The 19959-nt window shown below is 40.2% G+C and overlaps 1 protein-coding gene across 17 annotated transcripts in view; it reads right to left on the reverse strand.

The window, feature by feature from the left end:
• The window catches only part of KIAA0825 (KIAA0825 ortholog), a 419203-nt gene that overhangs the window by 212696 nt on the left and 186548 nt on the right, over positions 1-19959 (reverse strand). For 14 of the 17 annotated variants that reach the window (XR_012158966.1, XM_073344491.1, XM_073344493.1 and 11 more), the window contains one exon: positions 3561-3674. Coding sequence is in view for 16 of the 17 variants with exons in the window: in XM_073344491.1 (XP_073200592.1) it covers positions 3561-3674 (114 nt within the window). In the remaining variant the exon portion in view is untranslated. Of the gene's footprint in view, positions 1-3560; positions 3675-17172; positions 17583-18305; positions 19947-19959 lie in introns of those variants that run through there. The other 3 variants (XM_073344502.1, XM_073344501.1, XM_073344503.1) reach the window with 3 other exon arrangements.

The raw sequence follows: 19959 nt of genomic DNA on the forward strand, positions 1-19959 counted from the left end.
ATGGAAAAAAATCTTTGTCAGTTGCTGCACTTCTACCTCCATGGGTCTGCCACTGCCCATCCTTCATTCTCCTGCCTCATCATTCAACTCTACACCTTCATTTGAGCATTAAAACTCCTTAGAAATGAATACACCACAACCTCTGTTGTTCAGTCAGGGTTACTACATACATGGTATACCAGTCACAAAGCCACAAAAAGCATGGACATGAAAAGTTCTATTCTATTCTACACAGGCTTTTATACTGTACTCATCACCGTAATATCTTAAGCCACATAACAGTACACTCCCTCTACTCCTTAACCCGCAAGCACACACCTCACCGTTACCACAAAAACCTATTTGCCTCAGATCATGTACAGTAAGTCTGCCTCCCATAACCCCCTTTACCAAACTCCCCCACAGCCCAAAACCCCATTATGCCAAACATCTGCAAGGAACAGTATTGTGAGTGGGTAGTTTGGTAAAGGGGTATTGTGAGTGGACAATGTTATGATTGCACTCTCTGCGGTGTATGGTAATTGTGGGGATGGTATGTGGCTGTGGATGGAGAAATATTATTAGGTGGCTTCCCTGTCATTTTCATGCTTTTGTGAGTTTGTGTCAAGTATGTTGTGTATGTAGAAACCCCAACCGCTTGACAATTATGTTCACTGTATATTAATAAATATGTATGTATAGACTTGTAATTTATATATAACTAATATGTATACACACATATTCAAATCTTAATACAATTTACAGCAAATAGAAAACCTTGAATTTTTTTACATCTATTAAAATAAATTTTCAGGATTAATCCTTTCCATTTTTAATAACTATTCTTAAAATACATTATATATTATATATACACAACAGGTCTTTAAGACATGCATACAAGCAACAAAGCAGGAATTATGTTACAAGAAAGGTAAACATTAAAAAAACCAATAATATTAATGACATTTAGCATTCTGGCTTATGGGTAAACTCTACATTTTTATAAATTCAGTAAAATTACAGTGGCCAGCCTCATTTGTGTTTACCTTTATGGCTGGCTTTCATATATTTGTACAGCACCCGTTCCACCACTGCTTTTCATTGCCCCCCAAATATGAGACTGTTAGGTGTTTGGTCAGTTGGTAGATGAATATTAATATTTAAAATTACTTATAATAAATTAAAAGCCATTTTTAGAATATCTGGGTAGAAATAAAGCTTTGTCTGTCATTGACCAGATGGGAAGTTATCATGTTGCAATATATTATATACACCAGTTCTTGGCTCTTTAAGCCTCTTGCAAATTGAAATGTACAGTGGTGTGACTCACTCAGAGGAAAAATAAAATGTTGCAGACATTCCCTACAGCCACTGAGCTAGCACCAATAAATGCACTGAGAAGTTTTTGTATTGGACATATGGAGACGCATATGTTCTCTCATCCTCCTAGCTCATGTAGCTGTGAATATAACATTAGCCTCATAAAAAAAGAGACAAAAGGTAAACTATATATAAATATCAGGCATTTAAATTTTCAGTTTTGTAATCATGGAAGAAAAGGGAAGAGTGATGATTTGCCAATAGTAGAGTTATAGGTCCATAAAAAAGCAATTTCTGAACCATCAAACCAAATAACTAAAAGAACATAAATATTCATTAAAACGAGTCACTAAATAGTTAGATAAACAAATGTGTTATTTTTGTTGGAATCTAACATGAAAAATAAATGTGCAAACTTCAAACTTTTTTATTAGACAAACAGAAATTAATAATGTTTATTTAAAAAAAACAAAAAATGTAAAAAGTCAAAGAAACATTGTATAAATCAATGTGTACATGTATCTAGAATTTTTAAAATATCAAGCTTTCCTCCACCCATGGGTTACTTCTAAAAACAAGAAGATGTTTGAGTACATTACTATCAGATTAACACAATTTCTCACTTTTTCATATCTAACTCCAGTATAGATCTGATTCACCATAAGCAACACAGCATACTATCATACTGAACATCACTTCTGAAATTAATAAACATTTCAGTTGTATGGACTCTGCATTTTCATGGAAGCACCACCAGCTTAGACAGGGCAAAATAATAAAATAATAATAATAAGTATTAATATTTGTTTTGAGGTAGCATCTAGGGAATTTTCTGAATAGGTGAAAATGCTGTTGCCAAAGACAAGTACTAAGTGTTTTTGGAGTCTGGTCATATGGATTGTCTCTGTGTGGACACACTGGTCATGTTGCTTGTGGTGGATTTGCCCTCTTCTTATCTCCCTCCTATTTTCCTGTGCTGGCCTACCTCGGAATTCATTTCCTCAGTGTATAGAGTGGCGCATAGACTCCCATCATTTATATTCTTATTATTTTTGTCCCACACAGTGGCAATATGTAAGTCCTTAGTAGTGTCAGAGCAGCTTTAAGCCACTTCCTCAGAGTAAAGCTGCCCTAAAGACCATGTGTGAAATCCTGACTTCCTTGCAGTTAGTGGGAATTTTGCTGCTGACTGAAATGGGGCTTCCTTGCATAGGAAGAATCCTTGGGTAGAGTAAGAGACAATAATAGCTGCTACACTACACTGCCCTTCTCCCTGTAAGCAGTACAAGGTGTGTAAAGGGCATCTTTTTACCCTGGTGATCCATGGCATAAGTTACATTGTGGAAACTGGCCCAGAATCAGGAGATCACAAAAATGGCTCAAAGCTCAGGATCTTGTCTGTGGTCTTCACTGCAGCAGGCCCTTCCATTTTAGCATAAATTATTTTAAGAATGGAGCCAGATTCCTTTCTCTTTTCTTTATTGTTTTTAAATATGAAAATATATGTTCTCAGAATAAATATAAACATCTAAATTATGAAAAATTAAGGGGAAGGTCCCTTAGAAAATGCTAGAAGTCAAAAATAACTTGGGAGGGGGGTATGGGGAAGAAGCAAGGACTGGGAGAGGATCGACAATGGGTGTGTGAGTACGTTGGGACCAAAATTAGAAAGGGAATGACAGAACAGCTTGCAACATATGCCTTGTGATACTTGTTATTATATGCAGTGAAACAGAAAGAGAAATTATTCATTTGCTTTTAAACATGTAGCAAGTTCCCTAAAAATCAAATATAACCAAGCAATGGAAAATACTGGCATATTTTTCAATTGGTTATTTAAATATCACACCTACTTTTTTGAGCTAGCTCTTTTAATTTCCTCCTAAATTAATATGCTATGAAAATTGTACCTGTGCTGAATTACATGATTGTCAACTATTGTATATTTATATTTTTATGAAACATAAACATGAAATACTGAAAATAATTCAGATATCTAACATAACATAAATACACTGCTAAAGAGCTACATAATACACTGCCTTTCTCATGACCTTTTTTATAGATCATGGAAGTTTAAACAGAACACTTTACATCAGATAAAACTTGTAATAAATTCAAAAAAATGCTTATATATTGTTTCAACTGAATTTTAACTACAATATTTATCGAGGAACACTATCAACACAAAATCACAGCAATATCTAACTAGTATTAACTACCTGTTTTTTTTCTTATTTATATCAACTAGAGATACTCACATAAGTAAAGGAGGACAAAATGGTGTTAGGCAAAATAGCCAGTGTAATGGGTGACTGATATTTGATTTGGAGAAATCTGATGGAAGTAGCTCACCAAAACCATTCTGAAATGTCCTGGAAAAATAAATAGTTTTGAGTTAAAAAGACAAAAAATCTCTTTAAGAACAAATATGAAACACGAGAATTAAAAAAGTTTATTTATAACTTATTTGTTTACTCCCATTTGATCAGATGTGAAATTTAAAAAAAAAACATGTTATTTCTTAGATATTGGTAAATTTTTTGAAGCTGAGTTTTATACATAACTGGCACTGTAACATAGATAGTTAAACACACTGGTTTCATTATACAGTTATTTTTAAATAGTCTCTTTTCAACATAAGATTATGGACTGAAAGTAGGCTATGTAACCAAACTAAGTTACTTTTTTGTCATTAGTTTCTATTACCCTTCTCTTTATAGATAATCAGTAGGGCATGTTGTCAACATTGAGTACACGCTGCAGGATCATTACCTTTTGAGGTGATGATGACATATCTCCTACTAGACATGCTACTTTGGATTAAATCAGGCAAATTTGGGGTCAGAATCTTTGGCCATGCTTTACTGGCTCAAAACAGATGGAAAGCTAGCTTAGACAAACAGCTAGGATTTCCAATACAAGGAGAATCTCTGATTGGTGTAAAGCTGGCATAGATGGCTAAGTGTCATCCATTCATGGCCTTCCCAACATAGGGGGACATTCTAGAGAGAAAGCAAGGTGTTGCCAGATTGCACTGGGGGTCCCACTAGTGCTGGCACATATTAGAGCAGCCCTATGGCTGCTCTAATACATTCCTTGGGACTATGCCCCTTTGCCTCCCCTCACCCATCTCTCATGAATGACAGGGCAGCTCTGGCACACTTGAGAGGATATAGTTCCTTTTCTTCATCCCATTGCTCATGTGGAATTTTCATTTCAAACTTTCACTTACAAATTTTTAATATTTCTTTTTCACGTACACTCTTGTGCATCTTAAACTGTTTCTCTCTGGTCTTTGCTGTTCTATAAGAAATGGGTGGGATTTTCTAAAATGACTTAAGGGCATCAGATGCCTTTGAAAATCCTATTCTATATAATCAGTACTATCTTGCAAAATCAGTCATGATAGGTTCATTTTCTCTCTGATATAAAACCATTAAGCCAGATCCTTGTTGCTAAGTGCCCTTTGCACTGCTCCAGCAGCGAAAAGGCATTTAAAGCCACCTTCAGTAAATAAGGGTGGATTCTTGTGGGACAGATGAATCTTTGGTTGGCATAAAACTAGCTTTACACCACCTGCTCCTGTAACTTGGCACATGGGACAGAAGGGGGCATGCCACAGTCAGGAGGGGCTGAACCCTGGGAGACTAATATAACTGCTACAGCTGGCATAACTCAGAGCAGCCTGGAGTCTGCTTTAAATTACACCAAGGCAGTTTCTCTTTCCTCAGCTGCACCAAGTGTGAGCTTAGTGCTGTTCAGGATCTTGGGAACTGACTTCAATGTAGTTAGGCCAGGGGTGAATTTGGCCCAACGTATCTAAGGAGAAATTACACACCAATTTCCTTCTTCCTTCTACTTTGCTTCAAGTGCTACCAAAATTTCCATAATGTCTTTCTGATTTGAATAATTAATAACTGAAATTATAAATACTGCCACATCATTACTGTGTGTATATTTTTTTTAAAAAGCCTAGGAAATTTAAATAAAAGGAGTGAGGGCAGCCAGCACTTGGTTTCTGTTTAAAATTTTCAAGTTTCTTTCAGAATAAAAATCTGAGCTTTAGTTGGGGCAATGTCTAGAGTAAACAATATAACTATTTTAATAGTCTCATTTAGTTCAGAAATTTTCTTCTACACCATAATAGGAGCTCTCCTGGGATGCTCCAAATTCAGGGGTAATAGAATATTCTGTAACTCTCTAAGCTGAACTGTGCTGGTTGTTATTGGTAACATTTTCTATTTGTATTGCATTAGCATGTAGGAAATCCGGTTATGGACCACCGCTCCTATTACTTAATTATACATATCTAGACTTGGCCTCCTAATCTAGAAAGAAGGATCAGCCCTTCCCTCTAGGGCAGTGGCTCTCAACCTTTCCAGACTACTGTATCCCTTTCATCTTGAATTTCTTAGGAAGAAGTAGCAATTAGAGCCTAATCTTACTAAAAAAAAAATCAATGGGAGTTTTGCCACTGACTATAACGTGAGCATGATCAAGTAGCTTTGAGTGGAAAGGGTGGCATGTACCGAGGGTACACTACGAAAGAGTAAGGAATCATTGCTACAGTAACATTTAAACTTCCTCAGTAACACACATGAAGTCTTCTGAAGGCTAAGCATAAAGATAAGATTGTAAAGTAGTTAAAGGAAAATAAAAATATTTTCACAAGGAAACCGTAGAAGTTTTAAAATGCTGGCAATGTCCAGGACAAATTCTTATGCTCTGTAGCTGTGTATAGAAATAATCCTGCCCCCCACCCCATTTAGCCAAGTAGGCTGCTACACCTCTTGAAGAATCTGCAGTAATAGGAAATAGCAATTATTTACTTTGATGAAAACAGGATTCCTTAATAGAAATCATGATTGATAAAGCCTGAGTAGTAATAAGCAGCCACGTTTTCTCTGCTGATAGTATATGAACTGTTGGAGAGATTTTTGGAATACAGCAGTTTGTTAAATACAGTCCTTCAGAGCTCTCTTAATGTCAAGCAGGTGGTAGAGACTTTTGGATTCTGAGTTATGAGGTTTGGGACAGCAAACTTCCAGGCAGATGTCAAAATTGATGTGGAAACCTGTAATCGCTTTAAGGAAGCACATTGTCTAAATGTAACATCATCTTTAAATATTATAAAGAATGAAGTGCCTGCTAATAATGCAATAATCCTTTGGTGCCAGCAGTTCTCAGTGTCCACTGCTGGCAATGTAATTCTTGCCAGAAAGAAAATGTAACTCTGTGCCAGACAGTTTAATTCAACTGCTCTTCTGACAGAAGTTTAGTAATAGCTAGTAGAAAAGTTGTTTTGACTATACGATATATTAAGGCAGCTGCCTATAGTCTCAAAACGGTGGATAGCATCTGTGAGAGTATTTCATACCACAGCAAGATCCCAAGTTACGGTAGTTTTATTCTCCCTTAGAGTATGACAAGGTGAGAATTGATCTTGCAAGCCTCAATGCAGGTGTGAAATGATGAAATGCCTACAAGATACTAATGGTGTTTCCTTGTAGATTTTGAAGAACCTGATAATCTAAACAATTTAGAATTATGGATAATATGCAGCTGCATGAGTAGTAACTTGTTTTTCTTAAAAAATAGAGAGGTACTTCCAACTGTTAAAAGAAAAGAAAAAGGAAAAGAAAAAAGTTGGAATCTCTAAATACTCCTCTCAGCAGTCATGCTATCATCCTGAATTTTTAATCTGTAATAGCATCTCCTGATGTCTAATACATAATCATCTGAAGGAGGGCAATTAGATCTTTTTCATCATTTTCAGCAACAGAGGGAACTGGTAACTTCTTGTCAGCATGAGACAACTGAAAACCACTCTGCTCTGCTTTGAGCTACCCTAAGTATAGAGGGCAGTCTCTATTTTGAGGGATTAAGTGGGACTTTAATTGTGTATAGACCTTGTGCTGGCCTTCTGAATAGGAGAGAATTTTACTCTGTAAGCATAGGAGGGAATTAAGGGTACAATTAAATCCAGGTATTCACTGCCTTATCAAGATATACGTGCTGCCAAGTTTCGCTAAAAGCAAATTCTTGTCATATGTGAAAAACGTGAAGGGAATTCTACATATCTGAGGGTTTCAAAACATCATGAGAATGTTTAGCTGAATATACCATTTCCCTGATGTGGTTTATTGATTTAAGTGCACATCTCAGCTCTCCCAGGAAATACAAATGGTTATTACTATCACTTTGGTATGGGATGTTAGATACATCATTTTGTCAAACTGTTCATGTTAAATTGCTGTGATGGGACTTGGTCACTTTGTAACATGGTGGACACACTACAATCAAGTTTAGAGGCAGGCAGGTTGCATTGTATTTCGGTTTGTTTACATTTTAAGAGGATAATCCATGAAGAATTATCCCATGTGTCTGGAAGCGGTTTTAGTGTTGCAATTGTTGGAGGTTCAGAAGAAAGAGAAGAAAAATGTTTCTCCCTCTGATGCTAGATTGACTGAATTGTTGTTTAACCAGATCATTTTGAACTGCAACTAATGAACTGGAAAAGAGGTTGATAAAGTTCTTTTAAATTAAATTCCTACTCTATTAGGGAAATATAATTTACAAATTTTGCATTTTATGGTAATCTGTAGAATGATAAAGGTAGAGGTAATCTGTAGAATGGTAAAGTTCTTTAAATTATGTCGAGGATACAAACTGTCTTTGGGTTCAATCCTGTAAATTGTCGAGAGCCTCCTGAGACGTGCTGAATATCCGAAACAACTTTTGAAGACTGAAAGGTTTACCCATAAAGGACAAAATTCTGTGGTGCATGGTTTGAGACCCATAACTCCCTATCTGGATTATTTTCGATTAATTTGATTGTCTACCATTTGACAGATTTTGTACTTTTTAAAAACAATTGCCAATATGTCTCCAGAAATCCAGTCTGTATTTATGGTATTTACTATGTTTTTTTTTAAAAACAGACTGAATACACAAATTCCATCATCTGGCATCATATTGATACTCAGAGGGCTCATCAGCAGGGTTGGAACCTTTAGAATCACTGCACAGACCTCTGATACTTAAACTAATGGAGTATCTGACAGCAACAAAAGCCATCCTCTATAGTTGGACCTGCAACAGAAGTCAATGAGACACACCATTTGCAAGCGGATTTCACAGATATTTGCAGACAGCAGAGGAATGGTGAAATTCAGGAATCCTGAGTTCCTAGAGGGGAGTGTACTCCAGTGGGCAAAGATTCTTCTCCCAGTTTTCCTAAAGCCTGACCTCTTCTGCCCTGTCCCCCATCCAACCTGTTCCTGTTACAAGCTTTTAGTCCCAGTCTCCACCCCCTCAGGCATCTCATCCTAATCCCAGTTTCCTTGACCAGTCAATCCTAGTGTCCTCCACTGGGCTCTTTTCCAAGTCCCAGTTTTCCCAGAACCTCCATTTTCTCCCTCTCCCCAAATTCAGCCCCAGTCTCCTTTCTCAGCCAGTCACAGATCTTCCTACCAGTTCCTTTGCCTATCTGTCTCTCTCCTCCCCCGCCACTCGAACTGGCTCCCAGTCTCCCTCTTCAGGTTTCTGATGCAGTATCAGTCTCTTCCCCAGTTCCATAGCCAGTCCCCACAAGTTCCTTGTCAGATCTCTCTCTCCTCCCCGCATGTCCCCATTCTCCTCCCTTTAGTTCCTAGTCCCAGTCTCCAAGGCTGGATTTACACCTTAGGTACCCCTAGGCATCTTCAGTGCCCTCCCCCGCCAAGCTGACCTTCTTGTTTTCCATAAAAAATGAAACTTTTAACCCATTTTTAACTTTAGGTGATCCTAGAATGCCAGCGCCCCTATGCACATGCCTACTGTGCCTAATTGGAAATCCAGCCCTGCCAGACTCTTCCTCTCCAACTTGCTCATTATCTGATTTCAGCATTCTATCCTCCAGCCAACCGGATCCCAATCCCCCTCGATTTACCTCACTGATTCCCATCCCCCATCTCCTATACCCATGGTTCCCAGTCTCAGTGTTCTAGCTCAACCAGTTCCAGAAGACCTCTCTCCATCTCCCAGTCTCCTTGCCCAGCCAATCCTAGTGTCCCCCAGCTCCCAGTCTTCCCTCTACAGTTCCCACTTACATTTACTCCCCCAACTCCATTCTCACCAGACTCCATGTTCCAGTCTACTCCTTTCCGTCTCCCTGGTCTGGCATTTGTGTCCTCTGCATTCAAATCAGACTCCTTCCTCCTCCATGCTGCCTGGGTGCCAACAAGGGGACCATTGAGAGCACAGGAAAGACCGGTTCCCTGTTCTTAGTTCTGGTGCTCAGACCAGCCCCACCCCACTCTGTCTTGGAGCATCTAGGCACAGCAATTACAGGGAAAGTCCCTCTGGGAATGTCTACACAGCAAATAGACACCCGCAGCTGACCTGTTCTAGCTGACTCAGGCTCGTGGGGCATGGGCTGTAGGTCTGTATCATTGCAGTATAGACTTCTGAGAGTAGGCTGGAGCCTGGGCTCTAGGACCCTGAGGGAAGGTTTTTCTTTGCTATGTAGAGACACCCTCTGAGCCCTGGTATCCTTGTGCTGGAGGCTTGTGTTCTGTGGTAATGGTGCATATGTAATCTGGTCATGTGTAAGAGTGTTAGGGTGTGGAACATGCTCAGTGAAGATGGAATCTTTGGAGACTTCAGCTGTTAAAAATCAAAGAAATCTCTATTGAATATGTGCAAACTATGATTTTCAAAAGCATAACTTGGGCATATATATTTGAGCAGATTTTCACAGAAAAGGCAAAGGACATATCCCCGCCCCCCAAAAAAACAACACTCTCTGCCAAATTTCAAGTCCTTCTTCCAAAGCATATGGGTGCTAGAGCATTCAAATAAATGGTTTGAAGACTTCTTTAATATGAGCAAAAGAATGTATATTCCCTTAGCCTTGTTCTCGGAAATGGCTGAATCATTTTGGCTTATATTTCCCAGAACAATTCAAGCCGAGACAGACATCTGGCATACAAAATTTCAGGACAAACAGCTAAAGCTCTGCAACGTTACAAGCAGCAGAATAAAAGATCTTATCCTGGGAAGTGTTGAGCAACTTTAATAATAGGTGGTGCTATCAGCTCTGCTTATAATGCTTTTAGTCTCTATACTTTGTATTGAATGCATGAATAATGTCTCACAGAATTTACTGTACTACTGCCTTAATGTAGACAATATGCAATATTTATTAACATTTAATAATTAGTTAAGTAGTCACCAAATTTCCAAGCTTGGGTTACATCTGATATTCAGGAACTCTATGTTATCTTCTTTGCAATCAGTAAAAAAGTACATGTCCACATTGTCTCTATCACCAGTCATACTGATGTTTATGTCGACTACATATAACAATGTGATAAAAGGTGTACCTTTTCCAGTCATATTCCAACATAATTTGTGAACCTGAGCAAATAAATGATTAAAAACAGGGTACTCCCATACATAAGGATATAATATGGCCCTAGGTACAATAAGACATGTACAGCAGTTTTGTTGGCATCTTTGACAATCTTACCAGTGATTGTAAAAGTGAAATATAATCTGTGAGCAATAAAGTATTATACTTGGTTATATGATGGATATAACCAAGCAAGGATTTATGTAATGTATACTTAGCCTTTGTCAGGTGATCTTGAATCGCTATATCCAAATCTTTGTTCCATGCTTCTGGAGACACTTAATATTTTCATCTAATAAACTTCCAAAGGATCATGTTAAATTCTGACATGAAATTTTTTTTGTGTGAACATTAAATTTTTTTCTGTAGTGGCCAGTTAGAGATAAAAAGAGAATCTAGTAAGTAATGCTTTAATAATTCAGTGCCAATTTTTCTTTTGAGAGGTTTGTCAAATCGCCAGCAGAGACTTCCTCTGGAATGGGGAAACTCGATGTTGGCATAAATGTACTGAGTCTGGGACCTGTGCCTGCCACCCCACCTCTCTTGGCATAGGGAGTGTGCCAGAAGTATGTAATGGCCATAGCAGAGTTCTTCTCTGTTCCACCTATCCTCCACTTGTGTAGGATCTATTAAAGACCTTAAACCAGAGGTTAGATCTGCCTGCCACAGTTTTAAGTGGTGTTGGAGTTGGATCTGGACCCAACAATCAGAGAGCAATAGTACAGGAGAGAATCTGCCCTAAACTCACTCTTCGGAAGATATATACAGGATTATTTTCTTTCTCAACCATGTATTTTTGTTATACTTGACCAACCTAAGACACAACCTTAAGTAGCTTTAATTCCTGAAAATGACATTTCTTAGGATGCTATTTCCAGTGACAGCTTGGAATTCATCCAACCCAACTATTGGACAACTGGCTCAAAGACAATGTTCTGCCTTCAATAATACCGTGATTAAACTAACCTTCCATGTGTGGAAAGGTGAGAGAGGTATCAGGCTTAGATTAAGTCTGGCAACAGCATATAGTCGTGCTTAGTACAAGAGAATAGGATGCTTAATTAAATAATAATTTTATGTTACAAACTGGGGCCTTGGTAATTGTGAAAGTCATAATGTTGCCATTCTTGTATTGTCCTTAAATGTACCACCTTCAGTAAAGGAGAGCTACACCTCCTCTCTCTCAAGTTTGTTTAAGAAAATTGAACAAACCTTTGTGATGTTTTTGAAAAGAGTGATTTGTGTTGGGTTTTTTTAGGATTTTTTGTAAGAGACTAAAAATGGGTAATATTTCAAATGGATTAATAGTTGTAGAAAATAACCATTGTAATGTGATGGATATGATCTCAAAGTTTAAAAAGGAGACAATACCATTTGACTAAATGTGTTCATATTTTCTGTAGTGGTGTGGTATATTTCATTCGAAAATAAAACTTAATATTTACTAAAAGTAAACGTATTTAAAATCAGGTGGTGTCCACTCTAACTAGAAATCTCTTTTTTAGTTTTCTGGTTTTTTGTTTGTTTGGGGTTTTTTTTGTTTTTGTTTTTTAAATAACAGCTGTGGGGGCACTGATTCACACACATTGTTTTGGATCGAAACACTGCCTTTATTTTTTCTGTAGCTCGCCTGAGAAATGTGTGGTTTTCTGAGGATTGCTCAGATAAATCACCAGGTCATCTGCAAAAAGAGCTTCCTTTTTGAATTCCCAGTATATTTTTGTTATCTGATGTCTATAACTAGATTTTCAATTATAGTGTCATATAAAAGTGATTACTTTTCATTTGGTGGAATGGGAACCAGGTTAGTGTATGGGATAATCATTCTCCCTCAATTTCCCAAGAATTCAACACCAATACTTTACAGATTTATTGTGTATTTCTTTGTTACTGGATTCCAATTAATTTAAAATGAAAAGCTTTATTAATTGTCCTTTTAAAATCAATATTAACATTGATTTCTGAAGGCTGTAAACTATGTCTGCAACAAGCTGATGTTCTAGTTGCCTGTGGGACAAGATGGAGGATTTAGAAGTAGGGAACCACAGCTGGAACTAAGAATTCAAAAGGTTTATATATTGTCAGAGGGTGGAATTAATATGTCTGGTCTTAGCAATTAATATTTTAGAGCACATTGGATGTTGGATATGTACTTTGTTTTCATCTTCTTTGCACAAAAACCTTGGACAAGTATTAGACCAATTGAAATGTTTCCTTCCTTAGCAAATAGGTTACAAGTGATAAGCATTTTGCAAACTACCGCAGACCATATTTCATGTCACAACAGACATTTCCCAAAAGAGCAATGCAGAGGCATTTTCTCAGAGATTTTCTGATAGAAACACAGAAGTAGTCATTTCTGAGATCCACTGTGTGTCCTGCTCTTATGAGAGTTCGATGATGTAGTCACAAAAATCAATTTAGGTTTGCAAAAATTAGTCATGTCTGTTTTTTCTATCTATTGCTTCACTTACAATTAATTTTATCCAAGTTTTTTGGAGAATGAATTAGAAACTACCTAACATATGGACATTTTCATTATACAGCCATGACAATAAGGAAAATTGATGTGAGATCAATATTCTTTTATTTCAAATTATGCATAATCTCTAATTTTGTTAATGGGAAAACTTTTTTTTTTCATCTTGTAAAATATGTACACTTCATTGACAAACACACTCAGGGAATTTAATAAACAAACTCAGCATGTTTACTTTTTATGTAATCTTGACTGTAATTAGTGGGTTAGGTTTATTGAGAGTACACTAGCTGTAGTGCAACACAATATAGAAAACTATCCAGATCTGAGATCTCATCTAGTTTTACGAATAAAGATCTAAGAATGCATGGTTCAGCAAATCACCTTCTTTAGCCTTCACAAAAATATAATTGTTTATGATCATTTGCTACATATATAATTTCAGTTTTAACATTTTTCTATAAATCTGTGACAACCAATGAAATTTGATATTTTCAACATGGCCAACACATGAAATCTGTGAGCTTTGTGATTTGCAAAGGGCCTCATTTTCATATTAGGTGACCCATCTGTGATGAAGTGAGAGTTCTATCTGTACTACTTCTGAATTTTGGATGATTTTATGAAATTGTATCATGAAATGATTGTGTCATTGAAAATGTATAAATATGTGGATCCATCACAAATTAGCAGGGTTGTGTCATGACCTGGGAGAGACAATGGTGCGTGATTGGCACTCAATGATTGTGTATTCAAAGTAAAACACCTTAGGACAATAGGTATGCTCTACCTGAGAGAAGACACTTCCTCCTTTTGTCTGAAGGGGGGGTGGGGTTTGGAAGGAATGGAAAATCACCAAAAAGGCAGAACAAAAGAAGCAGGTGACCCTAGCAGGAGTCCATAAATGGACTCACATTGGCGGGGGGAATGGATAAGGGGGGAGCCATTTTGCATGAGATGAAGACAGGGACAGGAAGTGTGGGGCAGGAAAAAGCAAGGTCCCAGATGCTAGATAAGGGCCCCACGAGGGAGAGAGACTAACTAGCATGCATCAGCCTTCATGAGGAGGGGATATATACCTTGCCTGCCTTCCTGGACCCAGATGGTCCCCCAAGGACTCACGGGGAAGGGTGAGCTAGAAAGTGAGGGACGTTGTGTTTAGGATGTTTTATATAATCTGTATTCTCTTATGCTTTATTTGTTAAGAGCATAACATTGTTATATTGTACAAAGTGTGTGTCCTTTGGGAGGAGTTCTGGGAGTGGGGAGTCTAAAGGATCAGCACTGCAATCAGAGGGGCTAAGTGTCTGGTGGCTAAGGTTCCTGCACTCAGAGTGCAGGGGTGCCAGATAGAAGGTCTGCACCCTGACAGCATGCCTAGGGACCCCAAGATTGGGGAACTTCATTCAGTCTCAAAGGGCTTGAAATACCCTGGGGATATCCCACACAGTAGTCCTTGTGACTGGCCAGGAAGGATCTGTGACACCTTTATCTCTAAACATGGAGAGTTTTTTATCTAAAGCAAATCAGTTTACTACACTGAGATTTATTACATGCCTAAAACATTGGACTTCTTTGTGATTTTGAAACACAGTATGTAAAATTCGAAATACAAGCTAGTCCTTCCCATTCCCTCTTTATTGCTCCTTTCTGTTAGACTTCTCTGATCTTTCAGATTAGTAATGACAGGTTTCAGAGGAACAGCCGTGTTAGTCTGTATTCGCAAAAAGAAAAGGAGTACTTGTGGCACCTTAGAGACTAACCAATTTATTTGAGCATGAGCTTTCGTGAGCTACAGCTCACGAAAGCTCATGCTCAAATAAATTGGTTAGTCTCTAAGGTGCCACAAGTACTCCTTTTCTTTTTTCAGATTAGTAAATCACTCTTTGTAACTCAGGATGCAAGGGAGATCTGTAAACAATAGGGATTAGCACAACGGCATACAGCAGCTAAAAGGGACAGACTACATTCTGCTTTTGAGGACACAACACTTAGAGTATGTCTACACTACGAAATTAGGTCGATACTATAGTAAGTCAATTTTTAGAAATCGATTTTATACAGTCGATTGCGTATGTCCACACTAAGCGCATTAAGTTGGCAGAGTGTGTCCTCACTACCGTAGCTAGCATCAACTTATGGAGCTTATGGACTGTGGACTTACGGTCAGCTATCCCACAGTTCCCGCAGTCTCCGCCACCCATTGGAATTCTGGGTTAAGCTCCCAACGCACGATGGGGCAAAAACATTGTTGCGGGTGGTTTTGGGTACATGTTGTCAGTCACCCCTCCCTCCGTGAAAACAATGGCAGACAATCATTTTGCACCTTTTTTCCATGCGGACAACATACTGCTTTCAGCAGACGGTGCAGTAGGACTGCTAACCTTTGCCATCCACCGCTTCTGCTGCAACTCTGCTCTGCTGCTAATGTCTCAATAGCGAATTTCTCCATGTTGTCTGTCATGGGCTCCCGGGTACGTGTGTTCTTCCTGGGGAAATGTGCGCGACGCTAATCGTCGTCCTCTACTGCTTCCACTGCAACTCTGCTCGCCGGCTCTCATGAATCCACCTCCCAGTCCTCTTGTCATTCTCTATAAATATCTATTCTCGTGGCATCCATCGTCAGCCACCGCTTCCGCTGTAACTCTGCACTCCTGCACAACCTGCTCAGATCACCGTGGCAGTTATGAGCACTGTAAACAGCTCACGCATTGTCCTGAAGTATGTGCAGAACCAGAACCTGCAAGAGCAGGCGAGGAGGCAATGGCAGCACGGTTATGAGAGTGATGAGGACATGGACACAGACTTCTCTCAAAATACGGGCCCCGGCAATTTGGACATTCTGGTGGCAATGGGGCAGGCTCATGCCATGGAACACCAATTGTGGGACCAGGAAACAAGCACATACTGGTGGAACCACACAGTGTTGCAGGTCTGGGATGATTCCCAGTGGCTGTGAAAATTTCGCATGCATAAGGGCACTTTCATGGAACTCTGTGACTTGCTTTCCCCTGCCCTGAAGCACAAGAAGAGAGCAGCCCTCACAGTTCACAAGTGAGTGGTGATAGCCTCTGGAAGCTTGCAATGCCAGACAGCTACCAGTCAGTCGGGAATCAATTTGGAGTGGGCAAATCTATTGTGGGAGCTGCTGTGATCCAAGTAGCCAACACAAACACTGAGCTGCTGCTATCAAGGGTAGTTACTCTGGGAAATGTGCAGGTCAGAGTGGATTGCTTTGCTGCAATGGGATCCCCTAACTGTGGTGGGGCGATAGACGGAACGCATATCCCTATCTTGGAACCGGACCACCTTGGCAGCCAGTATGTAAACCGCAAGGGGTACTTTTCAATGGTGCTGCAAGAACTGGTGGATCACAAGGGACGTTTCACCGACATCAACGTGGGATGGCCGGAAAAGGTACATGACGCTTGCATCTTCAGGAACTCTGGTCTGTTTGAACAGCTGCAGGAAGGGACTTACTTCCCAGACCAGAAAATAACCGTTGGGGATGTTGAAATGCCTATAGTTTTCCTTGGGGATCCAGCCTACCCATTAATACCATGGCTCATGAAGCCATACACAGGCACCCTGGACAGTAGTCAAGAGCTGTTCAACTATAGGCTGAGCAAGTGCAGAATGGTGGTAGAATGTGCATTTGTACATTTAGAAGCACGCTGGCACAGTTTACTGACTCCGTTAGACCTCAGCGAAACCAATATTCCCATTGTTATCGCTGCTGGCTGTGTGCTCCACAATATCTGTGAGAGTAAGGGGGCAGACATTTATGGCAAGGTGGGAGGCAAATTGCCTGGCCGCTGATTATGTGCAGCCAGACACCAGGGCTGTTAGAAGAGCATAGCAGGGCGTGCTGCACACCAGAGAAGCTTTGAAAACCAGTTTCATGGCTGACAAGGCTACGGTGTGACAGGTCTGTTTGTTTCTTCTTGATGAAAACCTGCCCCCTTGGTTCACTCTACTTCCCTGTAAGCCAACTGCCCTCCCCCCTTCGATCACCACTTGCAGAGGCAATAAAGTCATTGTTGTTTCAAATTCATGCATTCTTTATTAATTCATCACACAAATAGGGGGATAACTGCCAAGGTAGCCCGGGAGGGATGGGGGAGGAAGGAAGCACCGGGTGGGGTGGTGGATGAGGGGAGGAGGGAAGGGCAAGGGCACACTGCACTTTAAAACTTATTGAATGCTGTCCCTCCTGTCCTCGCATTCATTTTCTGCTTTCCTGGACTCTGCCATTGTTTGCCTCCACGCATTCTGCTGAGCTCTTTCAGTGCAGGAGGACTGCATGAACTCAGAGAACATTTCATCGTGAGTGCGTTTTTTTCACCTTCTTATCTGCACTAGCCTCTGGGATGGAGATGGTTGGGGGGAGTGTTGAAACATTTGCAGCTGCAGGAGGAAGTATTTAAAAAGACACATTTTAGAGGACAATGGGTAGACTCCTTCATGGTGAACCAAACTGTTAACATTACATAGCACATGTGCTTTCGGTACAAGGTCGTATTTTGCCTCTTATATTGAGGCCCTGCCAGTGTGGCACATGCAGACACATGCAGGGCCGGGCAACAGAATTTGGCTTGCGGGCAACCATGGTAAGCCACAGTCTCTCGGCTTCTTCAACCTTCATAACATGTGGGAATGGTTTCAAACAGCAGCACCCTCCTTTCCCATACCAAGCACCCGTTGGGTTGGCCATTTCAAAGGAGGGGCTGCGGTTTTTGGGTTAATGTGCAGCACAATCCCAAATAACCCCCCCCCCAATTCTCTGGGATGATCACTTCACCCTCCCCACCCACCGCATGACTAGTATCAGGGAAGATCCCTGCCAGCCAAACATGAACAGCTCAACATAAATCCCCTCCCCCGCCAACGCCTGGCTAAAAGCAGGGATGATTTCTTTTCAGCCACAGGCAAACAGCCCAGCAGGAATGGCCACCTCTGAATGTCCCCTTAATAATGTCCCTGGAGGATTTCCGCTCCACCCCCAGACACGTTAACAGACTTTTCCAGTAGCTGTACTGGCCGCAAATGCATCCCAAGTCTTCAGGGCAAATTAATCATTAAACATGCTTGCTTTTAAACCATGTATTATATTTACAAAGGTACACTCACCAGAGGTGCCTTCTCTGACTTCATGGTCCGGGAGCTGCCTTGGGAGGGCTGGGAGGATATTGGCTCCAGGGTGATAAACAGTTCCTGGCTGTTGGGGAGAATGGTTTCTCCGCTTGCCTGTTGTGCGCTATCCTCCTCCTCCTCCTCTTCCTCATCCCCAAAATCCTGATCCCTGTTGTGTGAGACTCCCCCCTTGCAGGTGTTGACGGACAGGGGTGGCGTAGTGGTAGGGGCACCCTGTAGAACTGCATGCAGCTTATCATAGAAGCAGCATGTCTGGGGCTCTGACCTGGAGCGGCCATTTGCCTCTCTGCTTCTTTGGTAGGCTTGCCTGAGCTCCTTAATTTTCAAGTGGCACTGCTGCGGGTCCCTGTTATAGCCTCTGTTCATCATGCCCTTGGAGATTTTTTCAAATATATTGGTATTTTGTCTTTTGGAAAGGAGTTCTGATAGCATGGATTCGTCTCCCCATACAGTGATCAGATCCAGTACCTCCCGTTCAGTCCATGCTGGAACTCTTTTGCGATTCTGGGACTGCATGGTCACCTGTGCTGAAGAGCTCTGCATGGTCACCTGTGCTGAAGAGCTTGCCATGCTAGCCAAACAGGAAATGAAATTCAAAAGTTCCCGGGGCTTTTCCTGTCTACCTGGCCAGTGCATCTGAGTTGAAGGTGCTCTCCAGAGCGATCACAATGGAGCACTCTGGGATAGCTCCTGGAGGCCAATACCGTCGAATTGTGTCCACACTACCCCAAATTCGACCCAGCGATGTTGATTTCAGCACTAATCCTCTCGTTGGGGAGGAGTACAGAAATTGATTTTGAGAGCCCTTTAAGTCGACAAAAATGGTTTCGTCGTGTGGACGGGTGCAGGGTTAAATTGATCTAACTCTGCTAAATTCGACCTAAACTCGTAGTGTAGACCAGGGCTAAGATGTTACAACAACCTCACAAGTGATAAAAGAACCACTCTAGTTAGAAGACCCGACATACACAGACAGAGATCAGGACTCCCTCCTCCTATTTTTTCCCATAGTTGTCTCCTGATGTAATAAAATGAAGACTAGTCTCACAGGCTTTCAGCTATTTTTTTTCTTCATAATTTGGGGTCTCACTTTAATATCTGGCTCTTACACAAAACAATCTGGATGAAATCCTGGCCCCACTGAAGGCAATGGGATAACTCACATGTAACATCAGTGTAGGCCAAGTCCTGTTTTGGTTGCAATTGTGACTTCTAAAAATATATTCTCCTGAGATTAAGCTTTGCATACACTAGTTCTTTACAAATATATTTGAGACTTACTGAAGCACACCAAGAAAAGGAGTACTTGTGGCACCTTAGAGACTAACCAATTTATTTGAGCATGAGCTTTCGTGAGCTACAGCTCACTTCATCGGCTTCCTATGTGTCAAGTAATCAGAGAATTAGTTCAGTGAATTATTTCAAGAAGTCCAGTAATTCCAGAAGTATGGGGAAAATATTTCTAAGAGTGGAGGACTCTTAGCAGACAAAGACTTGAGAAGATACAATGGCTGGAAGCTGAAGTTAGAAAAATTCTGTTTGGAAATAAGGTGCAAGTTTGTAACAGTGAGAGTGACTAACTTGCAAGGAATACAGTGGATTCTTCATCACTGAAGCCTTTAAATCAAGA

This window comes from Lepidochelys kempii, chromosome 5 (assembly GCF_965140265.1).
Source record: "Lepidochelys kempii isolate rLepKem1 chromosome 5, rLepKem1.hap2, whole genome shotgun sequence".
Lineage (NCBI taxonomy): Eukaryota > Metazoa > Chordata > Testudines > Cheloniidae > Lepidochelys > Lepidochelys kempii.